The 26,751-nt window shown below is 48.2% G+C and overlaps 1 protein-coding gene across 1 annotated transcript in view; it reads left to right on the top strand.

The window, feature by feature from the left end:
- The window catches only part of LOC111179245 (calsyntenin-2), a 51,630-nt gene extending 34,063 nt beyond the window's left edge, over positions 1-17,567 (top strand). Inside the window, exons 5-11 of the mRNA XM_089909928.1 lie at positions 5,108-5,256; positions 9,242-9,459; positions 13,454-13,624; positions 14,118-14,263; positions 14,394-14,517; positions 15,300-15,484; positions 17,385-17,567. Coding sequence (XP_089766054.1) covers positions 5,108-5,256; positions 9,242-9,459; positions 13,454-13,624; positions 14,118-14,263; positions 14,394-14,517; positions 15,300-15,484; positions 17,385-17,567 — 1,176 coding nt within the window. The remainder of the gene's footprint in view (positions 1-5,107; positions 5,257-9,241; positions 9,460-13,453; positions 13,625-14,117; positions 14,264-14,393; positions 14,518-15,299; positions 15,485-17,384) is intronic.
- Positions 17,568-26,751: the final 9,184 nt, after the last annotated feature.

Here is a 26,751-nt window from a genome sequence, read left to right as displayed (position 1 = left end):
AACCTTGTTTAAAATGCAGGAAACACATACACACAGGTGCTCTCAATAGCTAATCACCTGTCTGAAGGAAACTCACAAGACCACCTGTGCTGCAAAGGCCAGCATTCCACCTGTCAATTTCATGGCAGCTGGCCCAGGCAAGCCCCTCGTGGCACATTTCATACAGATATCCTCACAGGCAGAGCCTGGGGTCTGATCCTTGGTCTACTGTTTGTATTGTTCCCTCAGTGTTTTGTCAAGCCAGTGAAATCTGTCCTCCAACAGATCCAGAATCTGTCCCCTCTCTGATTCTGAATTTGCTCCCTGCCTCTGCGTGGATCTTCTCTGCTCTAGACCATCCCATGGGGCCACAGTTGTAGGATTCCAAGCACCACAGAACAAATAAACCAAAGATGCTGGACTTAAAAGCCACACATTCTTAGAACTATAAATTAAGAACCATAGCAATTCCTACACAGCGGTCCTAGCCCGTGAAAGAGGAAGTGCTAAATGAAGTGGCACCTAGAGCTGTGGGGAGTGGAGGGGGCTCATCTGACTTTTTAGAATACCACCTGCTCAGAACCAGTCACTGCAAACGATCCTTTCCCATCCTTAGGGCACGGCGGGCAAGAACTAGTTCACTGTATGAGAAGTTAATGATAACACACACGATGTTACGGTGCACCCACTGGGGGCTATTTTAAGCTCATTATTCCTACTCCTCACAACAAATTAAATATTATGACCCCATTTCAGAAATAAGGAGGTTGGGACTCAGGGACTTGGCCAAAATAAGTCTAGGCTCTTTCCACCACAAGACTCAGATTAGAAGGCATTCTTGAAAATTATTAAAACTGCTTCCAACCTGCCTTTCCTCCTTCGTCCCTCATTTCTTTTTTGAATAATGACTAGTACTTTCTCTACTGGCTCCTGGCCTCCTCCCTCCCCTCTGGCTAGTCCTGCCATGATTAAGAAAACATCCCGTCTACTCACAGGGTCCCACATGGGTTCCTCGTCTCACTTGTTTTCCCCTGGATCATGCATATTTCCAGCTATTTCTCCAGCATGTCTGGAGTCATCACATGATCGAGGTGGTTGTTGTTATGTATCCATATGAGACACTGTGGAATCGCCACATTCCTGAAGAATACACACTTTTGATTTTCATAGCGTCATCCCTGCCAAATTGTCATCTCTAGTGTGGAAGAGTGGGAAAAAGCAAGAACTTTGGGACAAAACCCTCCTAGGTTCAAAGCACAGTATGGATATTCATGACCTGGGTGACCTTGGGCAAGGTACTTTAATCCTTTAAGCCCCAATTTCCTTGTGTGTAAAATGGACTTAGTATTATTTTGTAGTGATGTAAGAATTGAATAACATATATATTTTTTATATATCCTTACATATATTTATATATCAGATATAGCAAAGATACACTTACAGATGAGATATATAGATATAGATATACATATAGATATAGATACAGATGTCCCCTAGAAAACCTGATAACTAGGCTCTCAACAAATCACAGTTCCCTTCTCCTGCTGGGCTGACCTTGCACTCGGCATTGCTGATGCCCCAGCTTCTTTTGAAAAGTAATCCTGGGTGACAGTTGCAACAGAAGAGCCTCTATTGCAGGGAATCTTCATCTGTCCCAGCCCAGAGGAGCTGGCAGGGAAGGCGAGGTGCCTGGAGGGCCACAGCCAGCCTGTCCTCAAAGAACAGGCCAGGGCTTTCAGCAGGGACTTCACCGATGTCCCAGCCTGACCCTCCAGGACAGCTGACCATTCTGCTAAGACCATCTGTCTAACCGCTTCTTGGTTCAAAGAAAGGAACCACTGTGGCTACAGCCCAGCTTTCCAGGGAGAGTGAGTGCTGTCACCTTTTGCTAGGTCCCCAGGAAGCCATCTCCTGCCCCTGTGGAAATGCCAATACCATCCTGTGTCTCGCAAAACCAGAGACCAACCCTCAGTCATGCCACAAAAGACAACACAAACATACAAGCAAGACCTATTCTAGTGGAGGGTTTTATTGATCCTGCAAGAACCGTGTTGATGGCTAGCCAGTGCCCACCTCAAGCCCTGTGGCAGCCTTTGGGGTGCTCTGGCAGCCAGACTTGGGTATTCACTAGAGATCCAACACATTCCCTAACCTGTCCTCTCCCTAGGAGGCTTCAGTGGGAGTGCCCTCTGCTGATGCCAGGGGCTGCTGCCCAGTCCATCCTCCTGGATGAATTGCTTGATTTTCCTGTTCAGCCCTCATGCACGGCTCAGAGATTGGCCTTTTCTGCAGGGGGCATCATCTTGTCTCTAGATGCTGAAAAAAGTCAGTGGACCTTGCCCTCGAGGTGCTCACAGTCTGCTGGTGGAGGGCACACAGACAGACAGATAGCAAAAGCACCAAAAGACTGCTACAGCAGGGGTTGGCAGGGACGGGGAGAGTGCAAAATACATGGAAACTTAAGTGGTATATTTAGAAGAATGACTTTCAATCTGCTCAAATGAGAAATGGATGATCTGTAAAACACTCAGAACTATTGATGATTCACCAGCATGTGGCATCTCCACGGCTGAGCACGCTAAGCTAGTGAGTCAGGCCCAGCAAGAGAGAGACCAACAAGAGGCCGACTGTAGCACCACCTGTGCATATGCCCAGGGGCTCCTGAATCCAGCATAGGGAACAGTGCTTGTGACCAGATGTCGCAGCTCAGAGAGACCCTGCTCAGGGCTTTGAGGACAGGAGGAAACTGGATCATAGGGAAAGAGGAACAGTGAGGGCAGCGGGGGACCATTCACTCATTCATCTAACAGGGGCTTCCGGGGCACTAGGACAAGGTTCTGAGATTCGGGGATAACGGTCGGAGCACCTGTCCTCAGTGAGCTCGTAGTCGCTGCACTATAATAATTATACTACCATTTCATAGCACTATAGGAGCTCAGTGGGGACCTAAGTGAGGGAAGCTGGGGAGGCTTCAAGGAGGAGGTAACAATGAAACAATCACAGGATAGTTGAAAGAGACAAAGACTGAGCTATCAGTTGGCTGGGGGTCACAATGCAAGGGACTTATTATGCGGGACAATGGCACCACAGTACTCATGAGATAACTACCTCCTGATAGGGTCCGGACACAGAACAGGAACTCTTGTAAAGACATCCGAGTCATATCAGGGAAAAGCTAATATAAATAGATTTTCCCTTAAAAGCTTGAAAACATACTCAATCTACTTCATGGAAAGAGTAATGCAAAATAAAACTACACTAAGATAGTATTTATCACCTATCAGATTGGCAAAAGTCCCAAGTTTGACAGCACGCTCTGTTGAGGTTTTGGAAGAACATTCTCATATGCTATGAGAGGGAGAGCATATTGGTATAATCCCTAGCAATGGAAAATTTGCAACATTTGTCAAAATTTAAACTGTATATACTCTTTGACCTAGCAATTTCCCTTGTAGGGATTTATACTACAGATATATTTACACACTTAGGAAATGTTATATATATAAGATTATTCATTGCGCCATTATTAGTATAAGACTGGAAATAACCCAATGTTCATATTAGGAGACTGGTTAAGTAAATTATTTAATATTAAATAATATTAAACAACTTTAAAAAAAATAAAAGATCTCCAAGACAAAAGCTAAGTGAAAAAAGCAAAGTGCAGTATAGTGTGTAACAAGCTACCTTTGGTGTAAGAAAGGAGAAAAATGGGAATCTATATTCATTGATTAAATATTCATAAAATGCTTAAGTATAACTGTCAGGATACGCTAGGTTATGCTGCAGTAACAAGTGAATAAAATTTCAGTGAATTATACAGCAATTTTTTTTTTATGGTGTGCACTTCATGCCCATTAAAGACTGGCTGCAGCTCTGCCCCCCTCACTGTGAGACCCAGGCTGATAGACCATTAGGGAACTTTGCAGATTTCATGGCAGAGGGAGAGGGACATGGCACCACGAATTAACTGGCTGTGAAATCTACCATCCGGGTGTGAACCAAACAATACTTCTGCCCACTGTTTGTTGGCCAAAGCAAGTCACATGACCACTATTGAGTGCAACAGGACAAAAATGTATATCCTGTATGGAAGAGTGCCATAAATCACATGAGCAAGCCTGCTGACAGGCTTGTATAAGCATCTCACTGGGAGGGGAAACAACTAATTTTGAACAATAATGCAATTTGTCACTAAGAAATTAATGGAACAGTGATCACCTGTGGGATAAGGTTGAGGAAATTGGTTGGATAGGAGATAGGAATAAGATGGACACTTTCACTTAGCACATATATATATTTGAATATATATGCTCCATGCTCCATTCAAAGAAGAGAAACTGCTGGGAACACCACGGAAGAGACAAGTCTGGATATACTTTAACTGGTTTGAGGACCCATGTGACTCAGTGGGGAGCATCGTAGTCCCTGGGCCTTCACCCAGCGTGGGACACCAGGGACCCAGGATAGGGCAGATAGATAGATAACAAACCTAGGGCAGCTGGCAGGCGTGTAAACAGCAAGTGATTAAAACTCATGGGAAACCAGAGTTTAGCACCTAGAAGGCAAGACCAAGAATCGGATCTAAGAGAGAAGGAAGGCCATTAACTTAAAAATGAACTTTAAGGTTGGAAACTAAAAAGATGAGACATGGGTCAGGAGGCGGAGTGCAGGGTGAATGGGGGAGCAGTTCAAGGCCAAAGTCAAGACGGCAAAAGGAACAAAAGCCCCAGGTTTCTGGGCTATGAGCTGAGGGGGTGGCAGTCCAAGAGCTGAAAGTTTCTGGGAGGGACCCCATAGTAGCCCAGAGCATGAGCCCACCAAAGGCTGGGCCCCAAGAGCACTGTGTCTGGGATTTCAGAATTCATCCTGTGGCTCCCGGTGGTATTACCAGGAGTTTATAATCCATGGGGAATCTTACAGAGGAGGGTCCCGAAGCCCACCAGAGGGCAGCAGGGATTGCTTGAGGGGTTAAAACAGTTACCTGTGCACACAGCTCCTGCACTTGCACATGCTCTGGAGACGCCTGTGCGGACCTTAATGGCCTTTGCATGGAGACGGAGGGTCTCCGTGAGACTGGGTACACGGTTGATCATTCTCTCCTGTGATACTGCTTTCTGTCTTCCAGTATCATTTCAACCCCTCGCAGTCTGTCCTGGTGATGGAAGGTGACGACATTGGGAACATCAACCGTGCCCTCCAGAAGGTCTCCTACATCAACTCCAGGCAGTTCCCAACCGTGGGTGTGCGGCGCCTGAAAGTCTCTTCCAAGGTCCAGTGAGTGGACGCTGGGCAGCCTGGGGCTCAGCCAAGGCATCAGGGATGGTCCCTGGGAATGTTCTCTCGTAAAACAGGATTCACCTCTCTTCAACTATTGGCAGCTTCTCTGCTCTCCCTATGAGGACACCCCAATGGATCTGTGTTCTCTTTTTGTTGTTTTAAGTGAAATATAGTTGACATACAATGTTCTGTTAGTTTCAGGTGTACCGCTTAGTGATCTGATGTGTACATACACTATGAAATGATCACTATGATAAGTCTGGTAACCATAGGTCCCTATACAGAGTTATTACAATGTTATTGACCATATTCCTTATGCTGTATGTTACATCCCTGTGGATTTTTTATTTTATAACTGGAGGTGCATACCTCTTAATCTCCTTCACCTATTTCACCCCATCCCCAACCCCCTCCCTTCTGGCAACCACCTGTTCTCTGAATCTATGAGTTTGTTTTTGTTTTGTTTTTTAGATTCCACATGTAAGTGAAACCATACGGTCTTTCTCTGTCTGACTTATTTCACTTAGCATAACACCCTCTAGATCTATTCGTGTTGTTGCCAATTGCAAGATTTTATTGTTTTTTCTCATGACTTAGTAATATTCCATGTGTGTGTATATATATATATATATATATATACACACACATCATTTATTATTATTATAGTATTAATATATGTGTTAAATATATACTATATTACAAATATATATCATAAATATATATATACTATATATATATACAAATATATATATATACACACACACCATAAATATATAAAACCACATCTTCTTTATCCATCCATCTATCCTTGGACAGTTAGGTTGCTTCCATATCTTCGTTAATGTAAATAATGCTGCAATGAACGTTAGTGTGCATATATCTTATCGAATTACCATTTTTATTTTCTTCAGGTAAATACCCAGAAGTGAAATTGCTGGATTATATGGCAGCTCTATTTTTAGTTTTTGAGGGGAACCTCCATACTGTTTTCCATAGTGGCAGCACGAATCTACATTCCCACCAATAGTGTTTAGAGGTTTCCTTTTCTCTACATGCTCGCCAACACTTTTTATTTATTTTTGATATTAGCCATTCTGACAGGGGTGAGGTGGTACCTCATTGTGGTTTTGATTCACATTTCCCTGATGATTAGTGATGTTGAACATCTTTTCATGTGTCTGTTGGCCATCAGTATGTCTTCTTTGCAAAAATGTCTATTCAGGTCCTCTGCCCATCTTTTAATTGGGTTACCTGTTTTTTGCTGTTGAGTTGTATAAATTCTTTGTATATTTTGGATATTAACCCTTTACTATATAAGATTATTTGCAAATATCTTCTCCTATTCATCAGGCTGGCTTTTTATATTGTTGATAGTTTCCTTCACCGTGCAAAAGCTTTTTAGTTGGATGTAGTCCCATGGGTTTATTTTTGCTTTTGTCTCTGTTGCCTGAGCAGACACATCCAAAAAAATATTGCTAAGACCAATGTCAAAGAGCATACTGCCTATGCTTTCTTCTAGGAGTTTTATGGTTTCAGGTCTTACTCATTTTGAGTTTACTTTTGTGTATGGTGTGAGAAAGTAGTCCAGTTTTATTCTTTTGCACATAGATGTCCAGTTTTCCCAACACCAGTTATTGAAGAAGTTGTCTTTTCTTCATTTTATATTCTTGCCTCCTTTATCATTGATTAATTGACCATATATGCATGGGTTCAGTTCTGAGCTCTCTATTCTGTTCCATTGATTTATGTGTCTGTTTTTGTGCCAATACCATACTGTTTGGATTACTCTAGGTTCGTAGCATAGTCTGAAGTCAGGAGTGTGATACCTTCAGCTTTGTTCTTCTTTCTCAAGATTGTTTTGGCTATTTGAGATCTTTTATGGATTTAAACAAATTTTAGAATTATTTGTTCTAGTTTGGTGAAAACTACCATTGGCATTTTGATAGAGATTGAATTGAATCTATAGATTGCCTTGGGTCGTATGGTCATATTAATAATATTATTTCTTCCAATCCATGAGCATGGTATATCTTTCCATTTGTTTGTAATGTCTTTAATTTCTTTCATCAATGTCTTGTAGTTTTCTGAGTAGAGGTCTTCTACCTCCTTGGCTCGATTTATCCCTAGGTATTTTATTCTTTTTGATGCAATTGTAAATGGGATTGTTTTTTAATTTCTTTCTCTGATAGGTTGCTGTCAGTGTACAGAAACACAACAGATTTCTGTATATTAATTTTGTATCCTGCAACTTACTGAATTCATTTATTAGTTCTAATAGATTTGGGTAGCATCTTTAGGGTTTTTCTGTGTATAGTATAATGCTCAACAAATGTTTATTAATTCAATTAAATTAAACAACCTAGCCTTGATAGAGCTCCTAAATACCATGAGTATGCAAGAGAAAGAAAAGGCATGGTTCTTGTCCCCAGGGATCAGAGTTAAATTAAGGAGATGAGACCATCACTGTGACCTTTAAATAACACCCTTACTGGCCTGTCAAATCATTTCTCAGCCAAACAGCTGCTTGGGAGGGCAGCTAGGAAGAGGACCCCAGAAAAACTCCTGAGAAGCAGAAAGGGAGTCACCTGGCACCTGGAGCCAGAAAAAGGAACCAGAAAGACAGGAACAAGGGTTGGAAAGATGGGTCTGCTGACTGCCATGTTGCCAGGGCCTGGGACAGATGCCAGGATAAAGTCCACAGACGGCAATTGCATTCAACAGTTCTAGTGATGGAGAAAGTGCTCCCACCTCCACACTAAAGGCCACACCTGGAGGCTGGGGGTAGGGAGCCGGCACCTCCAGGTCAGCGCCACACTGCAGTGAAGAAGAGAGACCAGACTGGCTAGTCTCCAGCCCTAGGACCAGCCTTCCATAAACTGGCAAGGGGAGGGGTGTCCTCTGTAAATGGTAGGGTTGGTGCCACAAAGGCAAAAAATCTGGGAGCCCGAGCCCACCACTTACTTCCACACCTTGCCCACCCTGGAGAAGAAGATGGAGTGTCTCAGCCTATCCTTCCCCCAGGAACTTTGCCAAGGGATGCAAGTTGATGGCTGCCACCAGCTGGAGTCCACCCATCATTCCCAGAGTCTCTCTCTAGACCCTGGGGTTCTCCCTTTTAGCTTAGGTCTTTGGTCTAGATGATCAGCCAAGAGTGCCAGTGACACACATGCCTGATGAGGTCTGATGACACTGTCAGCTCTGTCAACATTTACTGAGCTCCAACCATGATGCAGGCTCCTGGGCAGCTTCCTATCTAATGTCTTCTGCATTTAAGCCTTACTACTATAAGGTAATTAATTATTCATCCCCACTGTATAGATGAAGAGACTGAGGTTCACAGGAGTTGTGCCCCTTGCCCAGAGCCTCCCAGTCCAGGAGTGGCAGAGCCAGGCATGGACCCTTGTCTGTCTCACTTCCGAGGCTTTGCTCTTGTTGTCACACCACTCTGGCTCCCAGATATTTTTGTGGCAGTGTATCAGGAAAAAGGAGTATGATTACAATGGCAGTCTGCTGGCACATCTGGAAGAGGCACCGCACTTGTGTGATATCCTTGTAGAGAGAGAACATATACGCTGTTCCGGCAGCCAGGAGAGTTTAGCCCTGGGGTCTCACTAAGATGGCTGTAACTAACCAGGGAGACAACAATTTATTTACCAAATCCTTATGCACATAACAAGCAGTTGCTGTCTAATTAATGTTGCCATTGATTACTTTGTTAAAGGATAATTAAAGGTCTAATGGTTACTTGTTGCAGGTATAGAAAATTCCTATTTCACCCAGGAGCTAATCTTTTCAAGTCCCTAGATTGCTAGTAGTTTTAACTAAAATGCGGCTTTGAATCTGAATGTCTGTTGACATCCTCAGAGGCTCTCGGGCAGTCAGGATGTCTCGTGGAGGACTAGAGGTGGCTGTATGTATCTTTGTCCATGGCCGGATGATTCCAGGGTTTGCTCTTCAGTTGCCGTGACTGCTGTTTTCCCAGGTGCTTTGGAGAAGATGTGTGTATCAGCCTCCCCGACGTGGACGCCTACGTGATGGTGCTGCAGGCCGTCGAGCCCCAGATCACCCTCCATGGCACGGACCGCTTCTGGAGACCCACTGCCCAGTTTGAAAGCGCCAAAGGGGTTACCCTCTTCCCCGACATCAAGATTGTGAGCACCTTCACCAAAACCGAGGCCCCCGGTGCCTTGAAGACCACAGGTACAGGCACACACTGGGTTGGGGTGGGGGGGGCATGGGACCTTAAATTCTCACGTAAAGTATGATTCTCGTCAATCACACTTCAGGACAACTGAGGTATTGTTCACTATAGCGGGGTAATTTATGATAACAGAACAAAAAAGCCTGGAAACAATGCAGATAAATAACAGAGAGGAATGAATGGCTTAGCAAATTGTGGTACCCCCATAGAAGAGGTATGATGTTGGAGGGAAGGCACTTATGCCAAGCAGCAAGTTAAAAAAAAAAAAAAAGCAAGATGCAAATTACAGAGTAGCTACGTGGAGAGTGATCGCAAGTCTGTCAAGAAAAAAAATATGTAGGAAAATGCTCAGAAGGAAACACACCTAATGCTAACAGTGATATTCTCTGAGAAGCAGGAAAACAGCCAACTTGTTTCTGCTCCCCTTCACTTCTCTACAACTGCAAAATGTTCTGTAGTACACGTGTATTATTTTGGTAATGAGAAGAAAAGTTAAAGAAGCATGAAGAAAAAAAATAGAGCTGCATCTTAATATATACACCGCAAAAGTCTCCTTCGGCAATATCACTCTCAACTCTCAGGGGACTTTCCAGTTGTTCTTTCCAATGGTTTCATCGTTGGGAGGGCTGTTCAGTAAAAGTAATTTGAATTGTCTGCCAGGAAGAAACACTGAGTTGCACTGAAAGCTACAGTATATTCGGCTGGTGGGGGGAGAGGGATGGAAGGATATGGAAGGAAGGCAGGAAAACCTGGGGCCCAGATCTACGGGGGGAATACGAGTTTGAGAACCGTCCTTTGCTGCCTCCTCCAAAAGAATGTTTTCAACTCTCCCTCTCCCCCTCCCAGAGCAGCTGCTAACGATGTGCTAGTGCCAGTGGGCCTGAGTTCCCGAAGGGCTGCTTCTATAATAATCCTAGCTACCCACGGCCTTAAAGCATGCTGGTCCCCAGCAAATGGGATGCCTGGCAAGACAGCCCTTCTTAGCTCACAAAAATAGATGGTGTTATACCACCTGTCTGGGCAGGACCGCTTCCCAGTTACTCTCCAAGGTGCATTAGGTCGTGTGATCTTCCCTCTTGCCCTCATCTGGGGCTAATATCAGACAGGAAAAGGAAGGGCCTCAGACTGCGGTGGCTGCAGGCCGTAGCTGAGAGTACCTGGATTCCCGAGGCCTGACATCAGCCTACAGGCAACGCAGGGACAAGCAATTATCTGGGTCCACATCTCACCTTCTGTTTATGAGAGGTGCATGCAGACTGGTAGCCAAGTGCCCGAGAGCTACTGTTAGTACTTTTAAATTTTCACTTTTATCGTTGTAAGAATAATCATTATTATGGGTGCCGTAAACAAGCAGGCTAATGCCATCTGCCACCCATGACCCTCTCCACCACCATCTTCTGCCCTCATCGACTCACTCTTTGTGCTGTTTCAGTACCAATGACATCACACCCCTCTCTCCCTCTGTGTTAGCTTACATGTCTACTCACTTTCTACCCTCGTCCTGGAAGGTCCCTCTCTGTCTCGTTCCCCATTATTGCTGACAGAAATCTCTACCTTCAACCCCTCTTCCAGAAGACCCCACCACCCTGACCCCTGGCTGGTACTGCACACGCCCAACCGCTCTGTACGCTTCCAGCCACTAGTGCTCTCTCTCACACACACTGGCGAGCCCTCGGTGGTGATTATCTGTTTATTAAACCAGACAAGGATCTCCTCCAGAGCCCAACTTATTGATTTGCCAGTAAGTCCCTGAGCCCAGTACAGTCCCTTCAGCACAGTGGGAATCAGGGAAACTGATGGAAGATTTTGTCCATATGCAAGCGCAAGAGAACGAGAGAAAATGGTGGGGTGAACACGCCCCCTACCTAGGGGGTGAGCAATCAGTCAGCAGTTGGGTCACAGGAGCCAGGATGACCCAACCTGACCTGACAAGAGTACGGCTCCCAAGAAAACCCAGAAACCACAGGCCATTTGAAAGAGAGATATACGTGTACCATTATTAATGACAGACTTCGTTAAGTGTATATTAACGTGCTTTTAGATTTTGCCAACGCTACACGAAGCCATTGAGATTGGCAAGCATTTAAAAAGTAAGTGTACAAAATTATTTATAACAACATATACCTGTTGAGAGCAAAAAATGTTTCTGGTATCCCTTAAAAACTAAACAAAATAAAGTAATTATTTAAAATAGCTCTCATCTTTTGTGAATCCTTTCAAAATTTGTTTTCATAAATGTTTTATCATGCACAAAATACATCTGCTTAATGAGTAAATATACTTATTTAAATGATCTCGAGTTCACAAATTTTTCAATAAAAGCCCGCAAGATCAAAAATATTCGAAGACCACCGGCCCAGAGGTTGAAACTTTCACAAAGTGTGGGATCAGAAGGTCATGGTTGCCGTCCAGCTCCTCCCCTGTTGTCTGTGTGACCCCAGGCAATCCGCCGCACTCTACCCCATGGACTGTCCACTCCCCCATCAGTGAAATGGGAATAGTAACAGTACCCCCTCTAGTGTCTGTCTGTTAGGATTTCCTTTGCACTGTGCCTAGCGTATAGCAAGGACTCCATAACTACTAATAACTTTTTATTTTAAAGTAGGATTTTCATTTAGGACTGCCAACCTGTCCAGCATTCAAATACTCAGACACTCCCCTGGGAAACTTGGGGTCATAGTATCAGGCAAGGACAGCTAGGCTGTCCAAGAACTAGAAACACAGGAACAAGGGTTGGAAAGATGGGTCTGCTGACTGCCATGTTGCCGGGGCCTGGGACAGATGCCAGGATAAAATCCACAGACGGCAATTACATTCAACAGTTCTAGTGATGGAGAAAGTGCTCCCACCTCCACACTAAAGGCCACCCCTGGAGGCTGGGGGTAGGGAGCCGGCACCTCCAGGTCAGCGCCACACTGCAGTGAAGAAGAGAGACCAGACTGGCTAGTCTCCAGCCCTAGGACCAGCCTTCCATAACTGGCAAGGGGAGGGGTGTCCTCTGCAAATGGTAGGGTTGGTGCCACAAAGGCAAAAAGTCTGGGAGCCCGAGCCCACCACTCATTTCCACACCTTGCCCACCCTGGAGAAGAAGAAGGAGTGTCTCAGCCTATCCTTCCCCCAGGAACTTTGCCAAGGGATGCAACAGCTCGTCAACTAGACTAACCAATTTACTTATTTAATTATATCACCAGTGCCGCTCCACTTCAGCAATGTGTCGTTATACTGCTCCATGCCAGCCCCTCAGATACTGAAGAGTTAGTCACGCAAAGTGCTTCTGCCCTTGAGAATCTCAGAGTCTGCTGGGAGAGACAGACACACACCATGACCACGGGGGAAAGCTACGAGAGCCTGGTGGAGGGGCACTCATCTCTGGTCCCAAAGGAGACCAATCCTTCTTGAGCATTTATTCTGTGCCACACATTGTTTTCAATCCTCTCAATGCACTTACCCTCTTTACAGATAAGGAAATTGAGCGGTAGGTGGTTTCTCTAATACTATACGGCTTCTCAGAAGCAGCGCTGGTATTCAAATTCACATCTTTTGGGGGTTTTTTTTTTTTTTTTGCGGTACGCGGGCCTCTCACTGTTGTGGCCTCTCCCACTGTGGAGCACAGGCTACGGACACGCAAGTTCAGCGGCCATGGCTCACGGGCCCAGCCACTCCGCGGCACGTGGGATCCTCCTGGACCGGGGCACAAGCCCGTGTCCCCTGCATCAGCAGGCGGACTCCCAACCACTGCGCCATCAGGGAGGCCCTAAATTCACATCTTTTGACTGCTGTGTTCATGCTCTTCACATAAATTTGTGCCGCCCAGCCTCAGGGGCTGCCTGGACATCCATCTGAGAAGTGGAGGTGATATTTGGGATCGCCCAGCCTCTCCTCCTGACCCAGCCTAAGCCTGGGGTTCAGTGACGGAGGAGGAGGACGGTGTGTCAGGGCCATGACCTGAGCTGTCCTCACTCCTGTGTTTTCCATGTGTCTGTCCTCCCACAGCCCCCAAATCAGCAGTTTTTGAAGAAATGCTTCACAACTTAGATTTCTGTGACATTTTAGTGCTGGGAGGGGACTTGGACCCCAAACAGGAGTGCTTGGAGCTCAACCACAGTGAGCTCCACCAGCGACACCTGGACGCCACCAACTCCACGGCCGGCTACTCCATCTACGGTAAGGCCGTGCTCAGTCCTGCACCTGGTGGTCCCTTCTCAGTGGCCCTGTCCAGGGAGTCATGAGTGGGATGCCAGCTCCATCTCCTGTGGAGGTGGGTCAGGAGGGAACCCTTGACCTCAGAGCGTGGACGTCTAGCCCCTCCTTTGACGAGCTATTCCAGTATCCGGGGGAATTGGCTCCCATTCCACTCCTGGGAAATCTGTAGAAACTAGGCAGGTGCCTACTCTTATCATGTTTGATCTCAGCAAGTATTACAGCAACATTTGGCAGATTGAGGCCAAACATTCTGGTCAGAGCCCAATCTATGTGGAAATTCTGTGCTTCAGTTTAATTGGCTCCTTAGAATGTCTGCACTGACAGAGTGTCTGCCCCTAAACACCCTGAGCTCTTACCCTCACCGACTTCAGGAGACCCATACCGCCAGCAGCTGCAGCCTGTCTCCCCAGCCCCTCTTCTGCCTTCTTAAGACAGGTGTGGTCTCTTGACACAGGTGTGGGCTCCATGAGCCGCTATGAGCAGGTGCTACGTCACATCCGCTACCGCAACTGGCGTCCAGCTGCCCTGGAGGCCCGGCGGTTCAAGCTCAAGTGCTCGGAACTCAATGGGCGCTACACCAGCAATGAGTTCAACTTGGAGGTGAGTGAGTCCCGCAGTTGTGAGGGAAGCCCCGGCCCGCCCATTCATTCACTTCGCTTATTCGGGAGAACTGCGGCCACTGGTCCACCTGCCACTCCCGGCCCACTGCACCCCTCCCTGCTCTTCTCAGGTCAGCGTCCTCCATGAGGTCAGGGTCTCAGACAAGGAGCACGTCAACCACCTCATCGTGCAGCCGCCCTTCCTCCAGTCTGTCCACCACCCGGAATCCCAGACTAGCATCCAGCGCAGTTCAGGTAGGTCACATGGGAGGAGGGACCTCAGGACACCAGGTGCTGATGGTGACTCAAGACCATCCACGCAACAGACAGTTAGGGTGCAGCAGCGCCAGAGGCGCCCAGAACTGAAGGAGGTGCCCGGCTGTGGAGAAGCTATGGGCCTGGCTCTGAGGCACTCACGGCCTCAGGAGGGCGCAGGTCAAGTACACAAGAAGTTATAAGAAATGTGTAATAGCAGACATTACAAAGGGCTGGGGTAAAATTTTTCAAGTCCTTTTAGACCCAACTCAAAGCTACATGCTGTATGTAGCCTTCCCTGAGCCCCTCACACATGCTCACACACACGTATGCACCATATTGCAAAGTCTCCCACCCTTACTTCTGTTCCAGTACCTTCCATATTGTCTTCCTATCTGGCGGGCACTTCTGTCTGTCCCGACTGAACTCCACAGTTTCTAGCTCTCAGGGGGAGGGGAAGGGGGCTGCCGTATGCTTTGATGGAAAAAGCAAGAGATCAAAGAGAATGTGCACTTATTGAGCACCTACTATGTGCCTCTGTGGAAATTCACATAGATGATTTCATTTGCTCCTCACAACTACCCATGGGATAGGAATGATGCAGTCTACTATAAAGATGAAAAAAGTGAAGCCCAGACAGAGTAAGGTTCTGACCCAGAGCTCTCCGACTGGGCAGCGTAGGGCAGATTTTAACCTACACATGGATGTTTCAATCGTGTTCCATCCCAAGGGTGAGCTAGTCCCTCGCTCACCTCGTCCTGCGAATTCCTTCCTCATTCCAGTGGTCCCGAGCATTGCCACCGTGGTCATCATCATCTCCGTGTGCATGCTAGTGTTTGTCGTGGCCATGGGCATGTACCGGGTCCGGATCGCCCACCAGCACTTCACCCAGGAGTCTGAGGCTGCCAAGGAAGCCGAGATGGATTGGGACGACTCGGCACTTACTATCACGGTCAACCCCATGGAGGTAACAATCGTCACGCAGGGGCTGGGAGCTCAGAGCGGGATGCCTCTCCTCCACCCAGCTCCATCCTTCCTGTGCCAGAAGCCCTGCCCAGCTAGCCCAGCCCCACTGGTCCTTCCCTTCTCTGGGCTCCTCCAGCCTCTCAACCTGCATGAGCCGCACTTACCCACCAAATGCATTCACTGCTTAAAAACGTGTGAATTGCTCTCACCCGACAAACAAAAGCAGACATTTCTTAAGGCAAGCAGCCACGCAGTGTCTGTCCCTGGCCTCCCCTGTAGTACTTAGCTCAGAGCTGACTCACTCTCAGGGACTTGGTATTGAATTTTTGATTAGCTACCAGTATAAATTAGATGGCTTTGCTCCATCTGCCTGCAGAGCTCACTTAAAGACTCAGAATACGTTAATACAAAAACCCAATGGTAATACCTGCCATTTATTGAGCCCCCATCACGCCAGCACTGCACGGGGTCCTCAACATGCACCACCTCATTTACTCTTCCCAGCAACCTGTGAAGTGGGAGTCACCCTCCTCATTTACCAAGGTGGGACCAACTCAGAGAGGGAAAGTAAAGTACTCAAACTCCCAGAGCTGGTAATGGCACCATCAGTATTCAAACCCACGTCTGTCTGATTCTAAAGTTATCTTTCCAGTTGGCCATCAGCCCCCAGAATCCACCCATGAGTGTCCAAATGTCCCTGATCTGGACATAGGACACTCAAGAAAAGCCTCTTCCGTCGGGCCCTTTGTTCTGCCCATGGCTGCTGGGTGGGGGGAAAGGCAGGAGTAAGAAAGCGAGGGAGTCAGTGGCCATGAAGAGGAGCCACTGAGGAATGAAAAGTATCCCAGCTGGTCCCCAGTTTCCCCGCCTCACCTGGCCTCCTGCTCCAACTTCAGAGCCAGCGTGCCAATGCCGGTCAGCTCGTCCCAGCGTGTGCTGTAGGTATAGGGCTAAGTGCACCGCTCTGGGGACCCCAGCATTTCCACCTTCAGAGAGCTGAGCCTTGGGCCTAGGAGGCAAGATCATTATGCCTGGAGCGCTCCGAGTACCCGGCCAGAGCGTGCTCACCAAGGGCTAACCTGGTGATGCCTGCAATCAGTGAAGCATGAGCAGGGAGAGCCTTTGGGGCTGTCCAGGGAAGATTTCTTGGAGCCTCAGCGAGGCCTTGAAGAATGAGTAGGATCTGGGGGAGGCAGAAGAGAAAACACTCCAGAGATGGGATGTTGCCAAGCATGGGCTCACATCTCTTATGGCTGGTTTATGAACTCAAAACATAAATCCAGAAATAAGATTTGACTGGAATTGCCAAAAAGCTGGGGGGAGGGGGAGGGCACTGAAAAAGCGTGGGGTAGAGTTTGAGGACACACACCCCCAGGGGTGAGGGGCAGGCGTGGAAAATGAGGACCGTGAACTTTGTCCTTCTGAAAGGAGTATTTTTGAGGGGTGGCACAGCCGAGTCTCGGCTTAGAAGACCTTCTGCTCCCAGAGACATTATTTTCCCACCTGGAAGAGGGGTACAAGCTTAAATGCTATCCTCGCATTGAGAAGCAAGTCATTAAAGACTTGGACACCTATGTAGATAGGTTTCAGAAATGCCAGAAAAGCCTCCCTGAATGATGGATGGGATCGGCCTCAATGTCCAATGTTTAAAACGCAACGATTTACCTTGAGTTTGGGTCCTGGAATTTGCCATTTCTTGTCCTTGTCCTTAGCCCTCCGATTGGTCTTTCACCAAAGGACTTCCCTTCCAGAAAGCCTATCTCCCGGCCCAAGGGTTTAGCATCAAGGGAAGGAGTTGCAAGGGGCCCTAAACGTCTCCTTAATGGAGGGAGAAACTTAAACTCCAGCGTGGCTCCTGTTTGATCCCTGATGAGCGTTTCCCTTCTCTCCCTGCCATCCAGAAACACGGAGCCCCAGGGCGTGGGGAAGATGAGACCGAGGAAGAGGAAGAGGAAGACCTAAGCTCGAGCAGCAGTGACTCCGAGGGCAGTGACGAGGAGTATGGGGTGGGCAGGGGCGGACACCGGCAGGGCGGAGCCGCGCAAGCGCAGCTGGAGTGGGATGACTCCACCCTCCCCTACTAGTGCCCGCCTTCTGCGCCCGCCCACGTGTCCCTTTTGGAAGCCCCACCCCGATGTACGCCCCAACCTATCACGTCGCCTCTGACTTCTATGACAGGTCCCGGCAGGCCTTCCCCAGCATCCTGGAGCCCACCCTTTATGCCTTGGGTACTCCCCACGTCCCAGCCCTGGGGTGGTTCCCAGAAGCCCAGCGTCATCCTCACTGGGGACTTCAGGGGGGACTTTGTCCTGTGGCCCCCACTTCTCTTGCACTGGGCTCACCCAGCAGCCTGGATCCGTGGGTACCGTGTTTGCTCTTCCCTGCAGGGGAGAAGGTCAGCCTTCATGTCGCTCCCCTACCTGGGCTCCACGTTCTCAGGGCCCTGAGGTTCCAACCCCCTGTGTGGGCACTGACTCCGTGGTGTCTCCACACCGACCATCAGGTTCTTCGCACCTGACTCTCCAGGCTGCTTCCTACAAGCAGGATGGTCAGACTCCACACACCCGAGGTCTAAGCCCTCAACACTTCAAAGGAACGTCCGTACCGAATTAAGTTTGCAGGGAAGGGTTTGCCTAGGCTGTCCCCACTGCTCCCTTCCCCCCGCCACACACACGTGCTCTTCCATTTTGGAGAGCCTTTCCCTTTGTCCTTTTTGAGGCCACAGAAGCTCATATGAGAAGTCCGAAGCCAAGAGCAGGCCCTTGGCCACAGCAGGGCCTGGTTCCAGCCAAAGCTCTCTGAGAACCTGCCTTCCTGGCAGCTGCTGAGACCCGCGGTGCTGCCCTGCTGGGGGCTCCCACAGCACGACACCATGAGGGCCAGGAAGCATTACACGTAGCCACTGCCCTGGGCGACAGCTGGGACAAGCCTACAGCCAGGGATCAGAAGGAAGGGCTTCATGGTGGACGCAGAGCTGGGTGACAGGGGTGGCTGGGCTCTCCTGGGCCAGAGGGCGACCCCAAGGTTGACAAGGCTCTCACTGTCTAGTCTTAGGGTCCCTCATCCCCTAGTTCACAGTTTTGCCTCTTGAGAAGAAACACTCCTCTTGGATGTTTTGGAACAAGCATGAACTGCGCCGAGTCTAAAATAAGAGTTTGGAGATTTAACTGCTAGAAATTAGAAGCATCTTTGCCATAATAACAGCTTCTTTCTTCTCAGAAAAGGAGCAATGCTTTGGGTGGAGGGCAAATATATCCAAAAACCATTTCCTTCTTTCCTTCTTCTTTGTTTTAATAAGGAAACCTTTTCCATCTCCATCTTAACATGGACACTTTTGGAGGAGAACTGTTGCTATAGTAACTGGTCTGTGATCTTTTCTGGCGGAGAGTATAGCAGGCAAGAGCTAGGGCTGTTAGAGGCCTTCCATGAGGCTCTAAGAACGTCTTTGTTTCAAATGTCTTGGGCTTTTTTTGTCCTTAGTATGTATGATCTGTCCCCTCTCTCCCCCACCCCAATTCCCAGCCCATCCCGTACTGGCACGGGCACAGAGCTGGCCCTAGGCACAGGGTATTCAGGTTCAAAAGAAAGGTCGGAATGTGTTCATCCTACTCCCTGTGTCAGAGAGACACAGCTACTCTCCTACTCAGAGAGAGCTTATGAAGGGGGACCACCATCAATGTCTTTTAGTCTGACCTCCACCCAGTGAGGATCTGTGACAGGTCTTTGCAACCTTCTGATTTGAGGAAACCACCTTAGGCAGCCTTTTCCTTCACCTAAAGTGTTTTTTGCATCTGTTTCCTCCTTTGAGCCTCACAATAATCCCATGAGGGAGTGGGGAACGCCTGTTGTTAGACCCATTTTCATGATGAGTAAACTGAGGTTCAGAGATTCAGCATCTTGCTCAGAGTCATTCCGAGGCATAGACAAGATGGGACTCCCCACTCTTGGCCCAGTGCCTACCACCCTGATTCTACCTATGCGTATTCATGCAGCTAACAGGCATTGCTGAGGACCTACTATGTGCTAAGCGCTCTACCAGCAGCTGTGGGAAAGGGAGAAAGTGGAAGAAGCTCCTCCCTCAGAGGACTTGATAGTTGCAGAGGAGAAACAGGCAGGCATAGAAATCATACAAGAGACAAATGCAGAGGGAGGGAGAGGAGAAGTCACAGGCTCTGATTTTCCCCTCTTTAGAAAAGACACTGGCAGAAGTGTGGGGTTTTATATTCATTGAATGGAAATAGACACCTCTGTGAATTTTCCCAGTCAAATAGCCCTTTTCTATCAGGCAGGGTCTGCACATCTAGAAGGAGAAAATCTTGGATTTTTAGTCCTCACAGACCCCTTAGTTAAATAAAAACAGACTTTTTAGCCAGGCACTTAGGAGCTAACAGAATTCTTCCAAAATTAAGGCAGTAAAATGAGTACTGTATTTATAGGTTTAAAGCCAATTCTTTTTGAATTGGATTTTGATTTAAAACATTTGAGTCCGGTGTTCATGAGAGTGCTTTCTCCTGCTAGGGCTTTCATTTTGGCTGTGGTGGGGAAGGTGGTCTGGTGCCCTCCAACTGCCTTCTATGGCTACATCACTTATTCACAGCTCGGTGAGCTGCTTGGGGCATGTGAAACCATTTTGTGGGTTTTTCAGGGCTGGGGGGGGCGGGGGGAGGGAACAGGTGAAAGTGGAGCTTGTCATATGTAGAGAAACAATGGGGTCAAGTCCCCTTGTTTCCCACTGAGCCCTTTCCATCAACTCCTGCCGTGGAAGGTCACCCTGCATGCCAGCCCCAAGGACAAGGCATTCGAAGTGATGCTGCTGCGTCAGTGGGCATTTATCGTGTTCCCAGCACCCTGCTCAGCGCCATGGGTGAGAATAAGAAGGGGAGACTATATAAAAGTAGCAGAGGCTTCGGGGAGTATCCAGGTGAGTGGCGAGTAATGTGATCTGCCCTCTCGCAGGGATTCTAACCGCGGGTGGAAAATGCCATTCATAAGGCCAGCGTTGTCCAGGCTCCATCTGCTGGCATCTGGGAACCAAAACTCCCAGATGGCCAGATCCCCTGTGGCTTCTCACCCAGACAGCAGCGGCAGTACATGTACACTTGTACCGGGGGGAACAGCTGACCAGTTTGGCCACAGGCCAGGCCAGTGCTTGTCTTGCCAAGTGGATGACCAGATCGTGCTCTCTGGAGGTTGCAAATACATAGGCGGAAACCTCTCACATGACTCGGGTGACAGGGAGGAAGTGAAAGGAGAGGTTGAGGTGAAGAAGCCAGTACAGAATGAGTTGCCCTAGTGGAGTAAAGCAATCAGCTAGCTGGTCATCAGTCTTAAGGAACGAGAAAGGTACATTCTAGTAGGTTTAATCAAATGCTATAAGTCTGACCAAGGCCCCAGTTCATCTAGCTACCAAAAACGTGGGTTCTGCTTGCACCACCTCTTTCTTGAATGTACACAGCCATGCTATCAAGCAGGGCTTAGCCCACCCACCTCTGCTCGTAGCAAGGGCTGTGCCTGGCGGACCTGGACCCTGCAGGGCGTTGAGCTCCTGAAGGGGAAGCGATGTCCTCTGTTCCTATACAACAGGGACTGGCAAACTTCACCTGTAAATATCCAGTTAGTAAGTATTTCGGGCTTTGCAGGCCGTGTGGTCCCTGCCGCAGGCATTTGACCCTGCCACGGTAGCATAGGCTTAAATGAATGGATATGGCTATATTTCCCCAAAAGCTTTATCTGTGAACACTAAGAAGGAGCAGGCAATTTGAATTCATATTGTTATCACATGTCACAAAAGTTTATGACGCCTTTGATTTTTATTTTCAAGCATTTAAAAATGGAGAAACCTTTCTGAGCCCACTGGCCTTTCAAAACCCAGCAGCCGGCCAGATTTTGCCCAGGGGCCGTGGTTTGCACACTTCAACCATGTGTGTGGGGAAAGCAGCCTTGCAGCTGCCAAGGGAAAGCAGATTCCTATCTTAGGCCCTCCCATCAGCTACCCCGTGGTCTTTGCCTGCAAAATAAACAGCAAATAACACCACAGTCCTTAATTAAGCTGTTTTTAAAATCCATGTTCCAGGGGGAAAACCAAAACCAAAACCAAAAAATACTTATTGCTCGTTGAGTTGCCTCAAACGCAGGCAAGCATTCCTCAAGAACTGAAAGGCTTGGGTCCAGGAACCTGCTGACCGCGGAGTACAAACCCTATTGAGCTAAGGGCTAACTCCCAGGCCCAGGGCCTTCCCCCAATGACTCAGCCCATAATGATTTCTAAGCAGGAACGTTCATTATTTCAGACTGATTTCCATTCAGCCCTGCTCATTGCCATCACTCTGAAAATGATCTAAAAGTCTTGTGACCATTTGAATCAATACAGCATAATCAGTAGAAAGCCTGCCCCGGCACACTTCAAAATTAGCATTCTTCTTGGCTGTATGATTCAATTCTAGCCAAAGGAGGACATTTTCTTAACCGTCCTCTCATTTAAGTTAACCAAATCAGTTTTACAAAAAAGTGAGAGAGCTGGTCTACTCCTCTGAAAAAATTTACCAGTGCAAAGTAGATGTTTTTCAGGGAAGATCGTGCTGAGGCCTTTGGGGGATCCCCAAAGCCTCCTGCCATGTACTCTGACAGGCTAGGGGTGCCACACCATTCTCTAGCGGCATCAGACATTTATCGAGGCTGCCAAGCCAAAGCCCTGGGCACAAGTTAATTTTCATGGAACCACTTTCCGTGGTCCAGCTGTAGGCAAAGGAAATGAGTAATGAAAGTTTTGAAGTCTACTCCAGTACCTTCATCTCCCTGCCTTTATTTGCTTCACTTTATACATTTATTCTGTATCTGCTTTATAGACCTTGCCCTAGTTTTCCTTTGGGCACCAACCAGAAAAAAGAGTTAGTTGACTTGGTAAGAAGTGGGTTAGAAGCCAAACTTGACTATCCCAGGGAGATGAAAAGAGACAGAAGATGTCACCTCCACCAGCACCCCAGAAAGCAATCAGACACCCCCTGTATGCCATCAGTGAACAGATGGGATTCCGTGTTTGCAGCTATGTTCAATGTAATTCAGCAAACCCTTGCTCAGCACCCGTGGTGTGCCACCCCCGGTGCCAGGAATGGGGAAGGGAGGATGGATGAGTCGTGGCCCTGCCCGTGAGGATCTCCTGGTCTTGCAAGCTGCTGGGATGTTCCCTCTGCCATGCTGGAGGCTGTCTATGAGCCATCAGGACTGGCGGGACAGAAGTTTGGGGTTGGGAGAGGGGGGATAACTTGCTCTGCCACTTCTCCACCCTAAGTCAGGTGGTAGGTGTGATTCTGGGAGCCCTGCCACACATTGCTGAGGCCAAGTGGAGAACTTTCTAGGGAAGCAGGCAGTGCTTCCCTATGCGTTTCTTAATTCCACCCCAGGCTGACTCAGTTCACCTGCTGAGGGAAGCCAGTCACCCTGCCTACGGGGCAGAAATAACATGACCGAGGGCTAGGATTCAGTGAAAGCAACCAAAGGAAGTTCTTTTTTTTTGGGGGGGGGGATTTTTTTTTTTTTATTCGAACAGAAAGTCACAAAAATTATAATCGTCCTCATCAGTGCACTCAGTCCCGTGTAATTAATTTTTTTATCTTGATCTTTTGTTAGCACTTTTATGAGTTTATCAGTTTTCCATTAGAGTTCTGAAAATGCTTATTCATTCAGTTCAGCAGTATAGTCAGTTACCAGAAACCTGTACGTGTCAGAGTCTTTTCCATGAATTCCTTGAAGATGAAACCCTTGTATAGAAACATTTTTGCAAATGCATCAGAGTATACCCAGAACTGTCTGTAAATGACAAAAGACTTAAAAATGACCACGGTTAAAGATTTGATGAAAGTTCATAATAATGCAATCGACAAGGAAATGTAGTTATTTCTGAGACGTACATTTCAAAGGAAGTTCTTACATACCAAGAGCAGGCAGCCAGACGTCGGAAGTTAGGAAGGGTGACCCAGATCCAGGGACCAGCATGAAAGCCCACAGCCACGGGACAGCCTGAGTGAGCGAGCACCTCGGACGCCCCAGGTCAGAGCTGGAGACGGAAGCAGGGCTGACTCCGGAGGACCCGCTGCAGGTTCACACCCCACCCTGTGGAACCCAGGTTCTCAAGGTATCCTTGGGCCAGTGCAGCGGCATCACCTGGGAACGAATGAGAAATACAAATTCTCGGGCCCGCCCAAGACCCGCTGAACCGGAAACTGGGGGTGGGGTCCAGCATCTGTGTTTCAACGAGCTCTCTGATTTTGAAGCAAGCTAAGGTTTGAAAACCACGGAGGCAGAGGACGAGAAGAAGGATTTAAGCTGGCATTGGGAGCAGACGACTGTTGGCAAGATAAAAAAAGAATTGTGTAGTGATGAGAGGGGGCCAAACAGACTGCCCCACCCCCATCCCAGGCCCTCTAGGATCTAAACCACGCTCCCTGAAGCAGTGGTTTCAGAGAACCCTGGTCTAGTCCCAATTCCACTCCTCCCTGGGGCATGAGTCACTTCCTGCTGGTCTGGCCCCATTCGTCTTGGAGAAAGACGCAGCCCAGGAGAAGCTGTAGTGAGGTCACCCAGCCCTAGAGAGGCCACCTTCCAGCTTCCTATAAGCTGAGCAACCTCCTCCAAGGCTGTATTTTAAGGGGAAACAATCAAACTGCAGCAATGACCTTGCATCACCAGGAGAACTGGTCTCCACACAGCCTCTATGCTGGTGGAACTGCCCAGGGCCTGGCAGGACTAGAGCAGGGTCAGTTAAGGACACTGCCAGGTGACTGCAGCGTTGCTCTGTTTGTAACGAGACTGACGCATGCAGCGTCACCATGCAGGCACTAAATTGGTTGGGGAATGAATGGCTTTTCTTGGAAGGGCAGTAACTCACTCTGGATGTTACTGAAATTAGAAAACAAAACCCAAAATCGAACCTGCAGCCTTCCCTACAGACAATGTCTTGGCCCTTGAATTTCTACGACCCGCAAAGGTGCCAGGTTCCACCAATGCCCTTTTTCCCCATCAACCAGATCCCTAAGGTCCACCGATTATTGATTTGACTTTCTGATTTATGGCTGAAACTCTGTGAAGGTCCACAAACCTTCGGAAGTAACTAGTTAGTGCCCTAGTGGTCATTTACACCTAGCTGTGGGCTACAGAATCTGTCTTCGTGTAAAGATTTCTGGGAGTCAGAGCGCTGGGGTGCTGGGCCTTGGGGTGGAAGCATAGAAGAGAAATGGGCTGGGAAACAGCCCAGATACATGGCCTGGGAGATCCAGCATCTGCAGTTTAGTTCCTGTGAACCCTAATCCCCTCCCGATCAGACCCATCCCTGGTCCTCTCAGCCGTCCCCTTGCTGAGTCCTCCCAAATGCCCCATAGGACACTTCCATTTCTCCAGCCCATCTTGGAAAAAAAAGGTCTTCTGGTTAAATGCTCAATCTCCTGAGACCACAGAGATCATATGGGGAATAACTCATCTCTAACAAATTAGAACGTACTAACAAGAATAAATAAGGCTGTCCAGTTGTGTGCTGGGGAGAGAGTGTGGGGAGAGCTAGCCGGACCCAGGAGGGGAAGATATAGTGTTTCTTCGTGTCGCTGAGATGCAGAAGAGTTTTCATTGACAGCCTGGCCTCTTTTTGTGAATTTTCTCATGAAACATTTCTGGCCCAAGACCTTAAGGCCATGTTACGTGTTTCCCTGAGGTTAGTCACTTATCACAAAGGCTCCTATGGGACAAAAGGATGCAGAGTGGGATGGCAGAATGTGGACACAGAGGCCTGCGGTAGTTCGGGAAACAGGGTGGGTTTTGTTCTCGTTGGCAGGCAGGCCAGGGACACCTTGTGGACTGAGGGTGAGAGGCTCATATCCAGCCAGGACACCATGTAGAGTGAGTGAATAAGGGGGAGTGTTCATTGGGAAGCCTGGATACGGGTGAGACGCACGCGGTGTGCCACTGGGTAGGACATACCAGCCATTTACATTTGCCAGAAACACTAGAGAGAACCACGTCCCAATACCAGCTGGTTCCTGCCATTCTCAGGAGCAGGGAGGAGCTGGTACCTCTGGACCCCTGAGCTGACACATCTCCAGAGTCCGGGTCCCACTCCATGAGAACGTTCAGTTGAGTGAAAAGGAACGACAGGCCTCATTTCCCAGATGCCTAATGGGGTGCCTGACCAGGGCACTGGAAAACATGGTTGTGTGAGGCTAGTATGGCTCCCCAACTCTTGCCTCCTCTGCCGTCCCAGGCCCCCTCCTCAAAGCTAGAAGAGGGTCTTGTCTATCGCAACACCTGGGTGGCTAGCAGGGCAGCTGGCCCACCGCATGTGCTCCATACATGCTGAAATAAATGGCAGAGCAGAGATCACTTAACTTCCATGAGCGCATGGGGTTTGAAAAATCAAGATGCTCCAGTGGAGGAAGACTCCACCATCTCTTCTTTTCATGTACAAGTTCAGGTCCTTTATAAATGCAGGTGGTGGAGGATGGAAGTGCATCCTCCTGCATCTGAAGGGCAACAGTGGAAAGAGAAGAGAGTGGGGTTGTTTGGAGAGGGACCCCCTCCCAGCTATAACCTGTAACAGGAGCCCTTAGGCAAGGAGCAGGGGTAGGTGGGCCTCCACGAGACCACTTACTCCTCCCCAAAGTCAGGGGCAGCATCCGAGGAGAGAAAGCCGTACTGTGTTAATGCCCCCAGCCCTGTGGTGCTCTCCAGGCCCTTTTATCAGATTCACTGCAGAGGAGATTCATCAAGATGAAGCTCAATCCCCAAGAGACTAATGAAAAGAGGGCAACAGACATGAGAAGGGCCGAAATGCAGACGGTGTGTGTTAATCACAGGCAAGAGAAACACGTCGCCTCTAATGCCTGTTTGCTTTTATCTTGAAATGAAAATGCATCTCTGCTGCCAAGACCCTTTTTCCTGAGCATTTCAGTACAGAAATGGGACGCACACACACACACACACACACACACATATGCCCACACAAACAAAATTGGAGGGTTCTTTTCCCCAGTGGAAAGAGCTATCAGAGAAATGAGCCCACAGGTTGTGTCTATTTGCAGAAGCAGAAAATCGACCGCAAGTCTCAGCTACAGGCTCCAGCCCCCATGTAGAAAAGGGAGTGAAAAGCATGACGAGGCATCAGCCCTTGGGAAGAGTTCGTTAACAGCTCTGTGATGGGGGCCTCTCCACCTGTGCCTGGGGGTCACAGGTGTGATTATCATGTGCACATCCACCCCTGGAGACAAAAGTACATCCGTCCTGGTG

This window comes from Delphinapterus leucas, chromosome 4 (assembly GCF_059928025.1).
Source record: "Delphinapterus leucas isolate spDelLeu-1000000601 "Yukka" chromosome 4, BTC_Dleu_Yukka2, whole genome shotgun sequence".
Taxonomy (NCBI): Eukaryota; Metazoa; Chordata; class Mammalia; order Artiodactyla; family Monodontidae; genus Delphinapterus; species Delphinapterus leucas.
Note: the sequence above shows the minus strand (reverse complement) of the source record. Positions and strands in the feature narration are given on the sequence as shown.